This window comes from Acomys minous (genome assembly GCF_964271855.1).
Source record: "Acomys minous genome assembly, chromosome: 1".
NCBI lineage: Eukaryota > Metazoa > Chordata > Mammalia > Rodentia > Muridae > Acomys > Acomys minous.
The window spans coordinates 6,827,443-6,840,501 of NC_140483.1; the positions used below are offsets into that span (position 1 = coordinate 6,827,443).

Consider the following 13,059-nt stretch of genomic DNA (forward strand, 5'->3'; position numbering starts at 1 on the left):
CAACAAAGAAAGAGAATTTCGGACCAATTTCACTCATGAACTCTGATGGAAAAATACTCAATAAAATACTCATAAACTAAATTCAAGAACACATCAAATATATCATCCCCCATAAAATAGCCTTCATCCCAGGGATGTAGGGATGGTTCAACATATGAAATCCATCAATGGAATCCACTATATACACATGCTGAAGGGGAAAAAAATTCACATGGTCATCTCATTAGATGCAGAAAAAGCCTTTGACAAAATTCAACACATGTTAATGATAAAAGTCTTGGAGAGATCAGAGGTATAAGTTCCATACTTAAACATAATAAAGGCTATATATAATAAAGGCTATATATAACAAGCCAGTGCCAACATCAAACTAAATGGAAGGGACACAGCAGGGCTGCCCACTCTCTCTAATCTCTTCAATATGGTACTTGACGTCCTAGCCAGAGCAATAGGACAATGAAAGGAGATCAAGGGGATAGAAATTGGAAAGGAAGTATTCAATGTATTGCAATTTGTAGATGATATGATAGTATACATAAGTGACCCCCAGAATTCCACCAGAGAACTCCTACAGCTGATAAACACCTTCAGCAAAGTGGCCAGATACAAGATTAATTTTTAAAAAATCAGTAGCCCTCCTATATACAAATGACAATGGGCTGAAAAAGAAATTAGGGAAACTACATCCTTCACACTAGCCACAAATAATATAAAGTATTTTGGTGTCATTCTAACCGAGCAAGTCAAAGACCTGTATGACAAGAACTTCATGTCTCTGAAGAAATAAACTGAAGAAGATATCAGAAGATAGAAAGATCTCCTATGCTCATGGATCAGTAGGATCGACATAGTAAAAATTGCCATCTTACCAAAAGCAATCAATAGACTCAATGCAATCCCTATGAAAATATGAACACAATTCTTTACATACCTTGAAAGATCAGTTCTAAACTTCATATGGAAAAACAGAAAACCAAGAATAGCTAAAACAATCCTATACAATAAAAGAACTTCTGGAGCTATCTCCATACCTGACTTTAAGCTATACTACAGAGCAATAGTAACAAAAAACAGCATGGTACTGACATAGGAATAGACTGGTTGATCAAAGGAATTGAATAAAAGACCCAGAAAAAACCCACACACCTATTGGCACTTGATTTTTGACAAATGAGCTAAAACCATACAATAGAAAAAAAAAGACATCACCTTCAACAAATGGTGCTGGTCTAACTGGATATCTACATATAGAAAAATGTAAACAGGTCCATATTTAATCATCCTGCTCAAAACTCAAGTCTAAGTGGATCAAAAACCTCAACATAACAACAGATACACTAAGTCTATTAGAAGAGAAATTGGGGAAGAGCCTTGAACTCACTGGCACAGGAGATAACTTTCTAAAAATAACACCAACAACTCATGCTCTAAGATCAATAATTAATAATTGGGACTTCATGAAACTAAAAAGCTTCTGTAAGGCCAAAGACTCTGTCAACATAAAGAAACAAGAGTCTACAGATCTTCCCAATCCTACATCTGACAAAGTCATAATATCCAAAATATATAAAGAACTCGAAACATTAAACACAATGGGGAAATAGAAGGATCCAGAGGGTCCTAGAAACCTACAAGAAGACTATTGAGGCTGGCAGATCTGGACTCGGGTTCTTCTCAAACTACTGTACCAAACAAGGACAATGCATGCAGTAAACCTAGAACCCCTATTCAGATCTATCCAATGGACAGCACATTGTCCACGGTTATGTGGAGAGTAGGGACTGACTCTGACATGAACCCTGGTGCCCCCCATTTGACCACTTGCCTTTGGTGGGGAGGCCTGGTGGCACTCAGAGGAAGGGTAAGCAGGCTACCAGAATGAGACCTGATAGGCTGTGATCATATAGTGGGGGAGGAGGTCCTCTTCTGTCACAGACCTAGGGGAAGGGAATAGGTTAAAAGAGGGAGGGAGGGAGGAACGGGAAGATAATAGTAAGGGGATAACAATAGAGAGGTAATCTGAATAAATTGCTGAAATAAAAGAAAAAAGAAAAAAATAAAGAAAATAGCCCAATTAAAAAACTGGGCACAGAGCTAGACAGAGAATTCTCAACATAAGCATCTTGAATGGCCAAGAAGCACCTAAAGAAATGTTTAGCATCCTTAGTCATAAGGGAAATACAAATCAAAACAACTCTGAGATTCCATTTTACATCCGTTAGAATGGCTAAGATGAAAAAAAAAAAACTCAAGTGACAGCACATACTGGTAAGGGTGTGGAGAAAGGGAACACCACTTCGTTGCTGGTGGGAGTACAAACTTGTATAACCACTTTGGAAATCAATCTGGTACCATCTCAGAAAATTAGGAATAGCTCTACGTCAAGACCCAGTTATACCACTCCTGGGCATATACCCAAAAGATGCTCTACCATACAACAAAGACATTTGCTTAACTATGTTCATAGCAGCTTTATTTGTAATAGTCAGATTCTGGAAACAACCTAGATGTCCCTCAACAAAAGAATGGATCAAGAAACTGTGTTGTGTTACATTTACACAACAGAATACTACTCAGCTATTATAAGCAAGGAAATCTTGAAATTTGTGGGCAAATGGATAGAACTAGAAAAAAATCAACCTGAGTGAGGTAACCCAGACCCAGAAAGACACACATGGTATGTACTCACTTGTAGGCAGATTTTAGCCATGTAGTACAGGAAAAACATACAGCAATGCACAGACTCAAAGAAGGTAAGTCACGAGGAGGGCCTACGTGAGAATGCTTAAATCTCACTCAGAAGGGGAAATAGAGGTAGCCGTTCAAGTGAGGGAACAAGATAGGAGAGGGAGCACAGAGAGATGAGGGTGGGTAACAGACCTGGGGAGAGTCGGGGCAGGAGGACAGAAGGCCTGCAGAGAAAAGAGAAACTGTGGGTGGGGCCATCTCTGTGACAAGCTAGAGATCTTAATCGGGGAAGGCTCCTGGGGGGATATGAGAGGGACTCTAGCAGAGACCTCTAGCAGAAGGGGCCATAGAGACTGAAGCGGATACCCTGTAACTAGACAAGACTTCTAGTAGAGGGAGGGGAACACCAACCCACCCACAAAAACTGCGACTCAAAATTCACCCTGACTACAAGATGTTCAGGGATAAAGACAGAGCAGATAGAACAGAGACTGAGGGAATGTCCAACCAATGCCTGGCCCAAGTCAAGACCCACCCCATGGGAGAGAGCCAACCCCTGACACTATTAATGATACTCTGCTATGCTTGCAGACAGGAGCCTAACAAAGTTGTCCTCTAAGATGCTCCACCCAGCAGTGCCTTGAAACAGATGCTGAGATTCAAAGCCAAACATTGGGTGAAGCATAGGGAATCTAGTGGACAAATGGGGGAGGAGAAAAGGACCTGGAAGTCACAGGAGCATCCCAAGTAAAGCAACATAGCCAATAACCAGGGTCCAGAGGGGCCTGTTGAGACTGAAGGACCAACTAAAGGCCATGCATGGACTAGACCTAGACCCCTACAAAGATGTAGCTGTTGAGTAGCTCAGGCTTCATGTGGGTCCTCTACTGAGGGGAGGTGGGGGCTCTCCCGGGCATGGACTCTCTTGTCTGCTTTTCCATTACTTGCCCCTGGCAGGACTGCCTTGCCAAGTCACAGGGGACAAGGAGGCACTTAGTCCTGATGTGACCTGATGAACTGGAGTGGGTGGGGATGGGGCTTTCCTTTTCTGAGGAATAGGGGATGGGGGAGGGGGAGGGGGAGAGAGGGTGGGGTTGGAAGGTGAGGAGGGATGGGGTTACCACCAGGATGTAAAGTGAATAAAAAACCAGTCTGTCAAGTTGAAGAAATGAGGAAACAAACAAAAAGCAACAACAACAACAATGTAAAAAAATACACACTTACTAAGGTTCTTAAGATATAGATGCCAAGAGATACTTGTGGGTTGGGAGGGAGAGAGAGGAAAGCAGACTCATCGAATAAAAGAATATCAATAATAAGCTTTCAAAAAACAAAACATCCCACCCATCCAGAAGGACAGCTGAGCCTCATAGTTGTGAAATAAAGCGTTCACTAGTCACTCAGCCCTGGGCCTCTTTTTTAAATTCAGAAAGCCAAAGACAGATTTCCCAGACTCACCCCCTGGAGGCATTTCAATGGAGACAGGGTCACTGAGCAGGCTTCCCCGGCTGTTGGAAGCATTCACTTGTACCATGTAGTGCGAACAGGGAACCAGTCTGTCCACCAGCACCCAGAGCCGGTTTCCTTCGCTGCTGCGGATGGTTTTTGTGCCTCTGAGAAGGGTGTAGTTGTCACCTGCTGACAGAAGAGGAAAATTACATTTAATGGATACTTTCTGTGATTACTTGAGTATTTCCTTGGGTTGGTAAAGATGGAATGCCAAGTTGAAGTGTCAATCGAGCACCTATGAGACCTTTGTGTGTTCCCATCAATGTGTGGATTCACATCTCTATGCTATCAATAAAACAAAGGCTACAGTTCTTTATAGCCATCAAACTGACTTGACAGGCAAAGACACTATGGCGTCAAATAACAAGCACCATGCTCACAAATAAAAAGTGCCCAGATGTAGAAATGGCTCCCTCAGTGATTTATTTATTTATTTTTTAAATAACCCTTGAGTTTTCCTTAACACAGAGAAAGAAGTAACACCTCTGAATGAAATGGTTCTGACTGTAGAATGCGCACTCTGAAATGCCTCATCTTCTGCTGCTCTTGCTTCAGAGGTAGCCTGGCCTCTTTCTACTTTATGTCTTTTAAACTGGTATTAGCCCGAACATCCTAACGCAGTTGCTGTGGGGGGGTGGTAAGATGTGTCTGTTTTGACCAGAGTCTGTGTCCAGCTGCCTGGCTGCATGAAGCGATGGCTTCCCATGTGCCCTCGGCCAGGTCCCAGCATATCCTTCCACCTCTCTGGTAAACTCAGCCTCAAAACCTCAGTCTGTGTCTGGACTAGAGAAATGCTACTCCCAAGTCTCTTCTAAACTTTGGTATTGCATTATGTTTTTTTTTTTTTTTAAGAGAGATAAAAGTTAGAATTAAAGTAAGAATAGATTGAGAGTTTAAAATTATAACATTCATTTGTATTCTATAATCATCCTTTTAAAGCATACGTAAGGGGGGGGCGGGGAGACATTGTTTTAATAATGTTGTTTAATTTTAGTCAAATATAGAAGTATGCTAGATGCTCTTTAAAAACACAAAATAAAAACCATTTAAATGTTTTTAATTGTATCAAACACATTGCCTTCCTTTGTCAAAGTGCTTCTTTCCTGTTATACATTTGTTTAACCAATTTTTGGGAAAAAAAGTAAAGGCAACTAGGATACTAGGAGTAGAGGGGGAACCAAGCATATTTGCAAGACCTAGTAATAGTAATATAATATTTGATTAACATATAAAGGATTGTCACATGATACAAACAATCTTACCTTGTACAGTAAGAACAAATGAATGTAGTGAAACCCTTAAAATTCAGAACTCTGTGGTCATTATCTTGCATGTGTGTCAGGGTTGAGTTCCTATTTCCAGTTTGGACTTGACGTCACTCTGTAAACTTGGAATATTTCTTTATTGAATATAAATAGCTTCCCAGAGTTCTAGTCCACTCACACTGTTTCTTCTCTCTGGAACAACCATCACTTTGGCTGTGTCAATTTCAAGACCAAAATGACAAATTACAGCATGGTATTTGGGATTTCTTGTGGTCACAGGAGACACTTAACTATTTATAGTTTGTCACAATGAAAATTTCAGGTATTTCCTTCAGCCTGAAATTATAAATATTTATGAATACCTTTTAAGATATTTTTATATATGCTTAGCCTTTTCTGTCCCACCAATGTTTTATGAAATGGCCACATATAAATATAAAATATTTATAAAAATATATTCTCACAGATTAGTAGCCAAAGTGCAAATTAAAGGGTGTCTTCTGACTGTTGGAAAGGCCTGTGTTAGAAACTATCCTTGGGCTTTTGAGTAACATGCCCAGCGTTTCTAAGTATCTTTATCCATGAGCTCAGGTGGTGATTCTTGTACAGTGCCACCATGAAAGTTAGTTCAGAGCTTTCTTTCCCGTGTCCAGCACATCTGCTCAATAGCAACACCGGTTATTTGAGTTTAATCTGAGTGTGACAGCACAAAGCTAAACGCATTTCGTGTGTGGCTCATCAATGTATATCCTTTGATTAACTGCCTGTGAACAAGTCTACCCGGCTCCCTCACTACAGTAAGAAAACCAGTGACTGCTGCTACTGTTTTTGCTGTGGTCTATACAATTTATACCTGCCAGGCAAGCACTGAGCACTGGGAAGTGGTTAAGATGTAAGAACCCGGCATTTTGTCTTCTTAATGGCTATGAGCTTTGTGCTAACCATCCAAACTCACTGTTGTTCAATTAAGCAACTGACACAAATCTCACCATATCGTGTTGTTTTCCCATCAATTAATATTCCAAATTTCAAAACTAACAGGAGTCAGCTAACTGAATAGGGTGTGGATGTTTCATGGAACATTGGTGGGACAGATAAGACTAAACATATTTTTAAAAACCTTAAAAGGTATGTATATTATTTATAATAATTTCAGGCTGAAGGAAGTATCTGAAATTTTTATTGTGACAAACTATGAACAGTTAAGTGTCTCCTGTGACCACAAGAAATCCCAAATACCATGCTGTAATTTGTCATTTTGGTCTTGAAATTGACACAGCCAAAGTGATGGTTGTTCCAGAGAGAAGAAACAGTGTGAGTGGACTAGAACTCTGGGAAGTGTGGTAGTGGCTATTTATATTCAATAAAGAAATATTCCAAATTTACAGAGTGACGTCAAGTCCAAATTGGAAATAGGAACTCAATGCTGACATATATGCAATATAGTGAGCACAGAGTTCTGAATTTTAAGGTTTTTTTTTTTTTACTACATTTAAATTCCTGATTATGCCATTTTAGCATTTGGAGGTTCTCTATGGCTAGCTATGGAGCTTGGTTTGACTGCTCTACTGAGTGGCAGCTGTATGTGAGGAGGCTTTGGTGCCCTGAGATGACACCCCAAAAACATAGAGCATGAACCCTGCACCCAGGAAGTCCGCTATGAGAACACGCAGGTGCTTTCTGATTTTTGTCACAGTGCAGTCACGTGATCAGCACTGGCACGTCCCCAGCTCCCAGGACGCCCAGCTCCTGGGAAGCATTTTTACTTACGGCTGAAACAACGGCTGCTGTTGTCACACGCTCAGCTGTAAAATTCCAAAAAGGTCACCTTACTCTACAGAGACCGAGACAGATGCTCATCTGGCAAGGAAGTCGTGTAATTTGCACATCTTATAAAAGATTGAAAACTGTAAAACACCAACAAATTCTACAGTTATGTCACAAGAGCATACTTTTACCTATTTCTAAGCAGGTGTGAACACAAGAGCAAGCATCCATGCTTGGAACACCGGAGAAGGTGTCCTCCTTGGTTTGCTTTGTTTATTTGTATTGGAAGCAATTTTTAAGCTGTAAAAGAGACCCTGACCGTAGCTCTGAAAGTGGCATGGCAGAGAAATATATTAAGCACCACTTTATTCTAAGTTTGCCATATAACAACATTAATACGTGGTAATTATACAATTAGTTGTAACGTTAGTTTCTACCTATAGAACAATGATTACTAAGTAATTATAAGAAGTATATAATTACTCAATAATTATGAGAAGGAAGCAATTATATAACCATTTTGCTCAGCTCAAAAACGAACACGTGTTTCTTCAGGAGCCATGCAGCCGAGTGTGTGCGCGATCTTCTGTTGTGCCTCCACAAACACATGTACACAGAACCTAGAGCGACAGCCAGGATCTCTACTCTCCATGAAGCTGAGACTTTCAGATTCAAAAACCCAACATGGACCCACAGATTCGAGCTCTTTAACCATCCCAGCACCTAGCTCTTCCCTTTTGCTTACAGAGCTCTGGATTGCCCCCTCTGGACTGAACAGGGCTTCAGTACTTTCCTCTGCCTACACATAATTTTCTATGGGCTGGAAAGGTGTATCTGTGTTGATTCCATCTCAAAAACTAAGCAAGAGAGGTCGGAGGTGACAAGCACTTCCGTCACAGTTGCCCCTTCCTGTGTGCTCGGCTCACGCTGTGTAGGAGTAACAGTGGATGTGCATGTCCCCTTAAGTTTTTTGGGTTTGGGAATCAGTTCAGCATATACTCTCAACACCAGTCCTGAGGTTTAGCAAAGCCTCTCTAATTTACACTGCTCTAGCTTGACACAAAGCATGACTGCTAGCCCGACAGGGGCAAATGAAACTCTGTGAAGAAGGGGCCATCTCTAGCAGTAATCTAGGGTTCATCCACTCTGAAGTCACTAAGAGCCATCGCGTAAAAACGCACACACCCTGGCTACTCTTCCAGAGGTCCTGAGTTCAATTCCCAGCAACCACATGGTGGCTCACAACTACCTATAATGTGATCTGATGCCCTGTGTACACACAGGCAGAATATTGTATACATAATAAATAAATAAATCTTAAAAAAAAAAAAACGCACACACCTGAGTTCCACCCAGAGTTACTGAGGGAGGAGATCATGCTAGGAGACAGGGACCACAGAGTGACGACTGCTTCTTCAATGTGCTTTATGTGTATTGATATTGGATTTATACTTATGTCTGTGCACTGTGTGTGTGTGTGTGTGTGTGTGTGTGTGTGTATTTGTGTGTTGCCCACAGAGATCAGAAGAGGGCACTGAATCCTAGGAACTGGAGTTGTAGATAGTAGGGAACCATAACATGGGTGCTAAGACTTGAAGCTTGAAGCCAGGTCCTCTCTAAGAGCAGCAGGTGCTCTTAACTGCTGAGCCATCACTCTGGCACCAAACAGTCAGGCTAATTTTAAAGTAATGATCTTAATTCACTTTCTTTGCTTCTAAAAGTAACTGGACCACACATGGTTTCCTAGCTAGCAAAGCTTTAGACTCTGGATGTAAGCTATAAAATGTTTTGTTAGTGAATTAGCTATATAAAGAGAGAGAACCATAGATGATCATCTCTCTTTCTCTCCCTGTCTCTGTCTCTGTCTCTGTCTGTCTGTCTGTCTGTCTGTCTGTCTGTCTGTCTGTCTCTCTCTCTCTCTCTCTCTCTCTCTCTCTCTCTCTCTCTCTCACACACACACACACACACAAACACACAGAGCTAACATGTAAACAGGACTTATCTTTAAAGTCTACAAAGACCAAACATCTCTTGTATGAGAGATTTTAATGTATTCATGAGAGAATTTTAAAGTGAGGTCTCACCGACCATCGTGGCACCTCTGACAGCACTAACTAGGATTTCTGACTTGGTGTTTTTTTTTCCTCCTTATGTGTCTCTCTCATTGATGGGGCAGGGACTGGAAACAGTCATATTACAACACACAGAGGGAGCAAGGTTTATCTTAGAGCTGGAATCTTATTATTGGTATTGTTTTGCCTGTTCTCACGTGGTTATATGCATATGTGCGTGTGCAAAAGGTCTAGAAGATGTCATCAGCTGCCTTGGAGTGGGAGTCCCAGGCAGTTGTGAGCGTCTCTAGGAGGGCACAGGGAGCTGTACTCAGGTCCCCGGTACAGCATTATGTGCTATTGATCCCTACGCCATTTCTCAGGCCATTCAAGCATATAATTAAAAAAAAACTTTGTGGCTAGTAACTGTCTGTAACTTTAGTTCTTGGAGATGTGACACCCTCTTCTAGCCTCCTGGGAAGCAGGGAAAGGTACAGACACAGTGCCCACACACACACGTACAGTTACACACATAAAAATGAGAACAAACTGATCTTCTAAAAACAGAAACTCCCCTAGCTATTTCAGGTCATTCTAAATTTTTAAGAGTCTTCAGATACGTTAAATCATCCAGTTCTACTTTCCTGATTTATTTGAAGAAAAAAGAGATAAAGGAGGGGATAGTCAAAATGTGTGGTGTGTGGCCACTTGTGACACTCATGTGTCGTTCCCTTGCTGTTCTTAGCTTCGCTGTGAAGACCCCTGAAATGCTAATGGCATCAATGCACATTTTCTAGGGTGAAAACTTCAATATTCTTATTTGTTGAATAGCAGAATATGTCCTGTGCAATTATTTTGTTAAGTGAGTCCCAACATACGTGGGTATTTTTGCATCTCACATGTGGGATGTAAAGATGATTGCTGTCCTGTGACACTGTCCTATGGGCTTCTCTTGATTGAAATCACGTAAGTGGGTATCCTTTCTCATTCTTGTAATGTTCATTGTCACAAAAATTTTAATGCACCATATATTCCATAATTTTTCCCTCTGTACTGTACTGCTCTGACCTTTTCAATATTCCATAATTTGACTGGCTGGCCATTTCTGTTCTCTTCCTTTTTACAGCCTTATTAACTTGTAGGAAAGAGGTGAGGTGAACCACCAATCAGAATACATAATATTGCAAAGGTCAGCGTAGTCGCACACGGTATCATCACGCACAGATACTGCGTGGCAGGCATTAACATCCTGATATCTTATTCATGTGACAAAGACTGTAACAAGAACAGAAAATGGCACAACATGAATCCATTCTCCAGACAGAGATTATAATGAGAAATGACAGCGAACAAACCAAACTGAGTCTTGTTACGTTGTGATGATTTCACATGTCACACTCAGTGCTGTTTCTAACCGGCCCTTGTCTGAGTCCAATTAGACCTTAAGGTAGGCAAGGTGCTAACTAATGTTTTCATTTCTAGCTACAAAAGGCTGTGGGTTTTTTTTTTTTACCATATTGAGGTCTCAATTTTAGAGGTGCTGTACTCTATCCATCACAATCTCTCTGTACTCTGCCAATCCCCCAAGGAACAGGCATGGAAGGCCATGCAGCAGGTCGCTATGGCAAGGCAAGCGGGCACATTAATGGGCAGTCAGGATGCTAGGACACTCTAGACAGCAATTGCTAGAATTTAAGCCTTTGCTGATTCTTCATGGAAACACTATTCTAGATTTTTTTTTTTACCCACAAAGTGTGTTCTCCCAGTCTTATCACTCTACAGGTCTTTGAGTAGAATGGTCTCAAAGGTTCTGGGAGTTGATTTTTGTAACCCTTGACTTGGCGATAAGCATATGATGACACACAACATGCTTATTGAAAACTACATACCGTGTGTGTGTGTGTGTGTGTGTGTGTGTGTGTCTGTCTGTCTGTCTGTCTGTCTGTCTCTCTCACCTCACTCTCCTCTTACTCCCCTCCATATTCTCCCATCTCTCTTCCTTTCTTTTACTAAGTTTCACTTATCCCAGCCAGCCTTGCATTTGTGATGTTACTGGTAGTGTCCTTGAGTTCCTGACCCCTATGTCTGCACCTCCATGCTACTGGGATCACAGGCCTATGGCAACATGCCTGGTTTATGTAGTGCAGGGGACAGAACCCAGGGCCTCATACATGCCAGCCAGGCATGTGCTTGGCCAACCAGCCTGCATCCTTAACTCATAGCTTTTGTTTATTTTCTTTTATTTTTGATATTATGATATAATTGCATAATTCCTCCCTCCAAACCCTTCCGCATGCATGTGATGGTTCTTTTTCTCTTTTAACAGAACATTTCAAAAGAGGAATCAAGGACTTGCAGGAGAAGATCTCAGTCTTCCGAGGACAGTGCCCTGTAAATACTCCACAGGTCTTACCACGACTGTGATTGTTGTATGTGATTTTCACCAGTTGCCATCAGTTAAAGGTACGCTCCTTTGATTGCTCTTAGTGTGAGTCACTCTGCAGTGTGACACTGCTACTACACGGAAGAGGGACCTGCAATATTGCCTCAACTCACACTCACACTCAACTCAAAAATAGACTTTTGGTGCAAGCACAACAGTGGCTCTCTGTTCCATGGTCCTGTTTTCCCAGGTGGATGTCTTATTAGAAATGTCAGGTGTGAATTGGAGATCAGGAGGGTATGTTAGCACTCTCAAAATCCTCAGTGGTGCTGTGAACCTAAAACTGCTTTCAAACAAGGCCCATTGAAATAAGTAGAGATTAAGAAAATGGGGCCGGTTTTTGTCAACTATGTTAACATCTGGAAAGTTAGGTTTATTTTCCTACTTTGATGGATTTCTCTTCAGTTTTGATGACACATTCCAAATGAGGAAATGAAACAGTGACTTGGGAAAACAGTTTCAGTCACAGAAAGTGGTCTCTAGCTTCCACACCGAGCAGTGGGCATGCGCACAACTATTTTATCACCTGAAGCATTTCCTGATAGAGTTCCCACACAGCCTTTCCATATATGTCCCACGGGCCGAACCTTCTAGGCCACAGTGATCAACTAGAAAATCTAACTGCCGTTATTGATCCCTGAGCACTGTCCACATCCCAACTGCTATTTCATGACATGCTCCAAATTTAGATTTTACTGTGAGCATTTACATGTGCTTGCAAAGTGTTCTCTTTTTCAGAATAGCAGATATCCGGATAATGTAGCATTGGGTGGAGATTGTAATTTTTTTCTGAGGATTTGTATCTGCCTCCTTGAGGGTCATGCTCACAGGGCTCCAATATTTCTTGTGCCTTGCTGGGATGTACCAAGATTACCAGCAGCAGCAGCAGCAGCAACAGCAGCAGCAGCAGCAGCAGCAGCAGCAGCAACAACTCACAGCTAGCTACCCACACTTAGGTCTCTCTAAGTCTTGACACACCTTGCCTGGTGGGCCAGAAGCCCCATTTCTGGTACAGGTTGGCAGTATGTGGACCCAGCAGTATGTCAGGACAGAGGGCCTTGTTTCCTTGCTAGCTTTGGGCTGGAGGCCGTTGTCAGTCACCTGCTGCTTGTTAGTGAGGCTTTACTTCTAGGTCCTCCATGAGGGTCTCCTCAATACATCTTGGTCTCCCCAGTGCAGTTGGGTCTCTCTCCAGTATGGCTGGATCTTCCCATATGGCCTCTTGCATTGCCAAGGATATGAACTCCCAGTAAGATGGTGTCCAGTCTTTCTTACCGAGTGAGCCTGCAGAAGTCACAGCCCACCAGCATCCTTTGTTCTATCCCATTGGCTAAAG

General features: G+C 41.8%; 1 protein-coding gene across 1 annotated transcript in view; it reads right to left on the reverse strand.

Moving 5' to 3' along the window:
• USH2A (usherin) overlaps positions 1-13,059 on the reverse strand; it is a 683,333-nt gene that overhangs the window by 281,774 nt on the left and 388,500 nt on the right. The window contains exon 38 of the mRNA XM_084773188.1: positions 4,147-4,326. Coding sequence (XP_084629314.1) covers positions 4,147-4,326 — 180 coding nt within the window. The remainder of the gene's footprint in view (positions 1-4,146; positions 4,327-13,059) is intronic.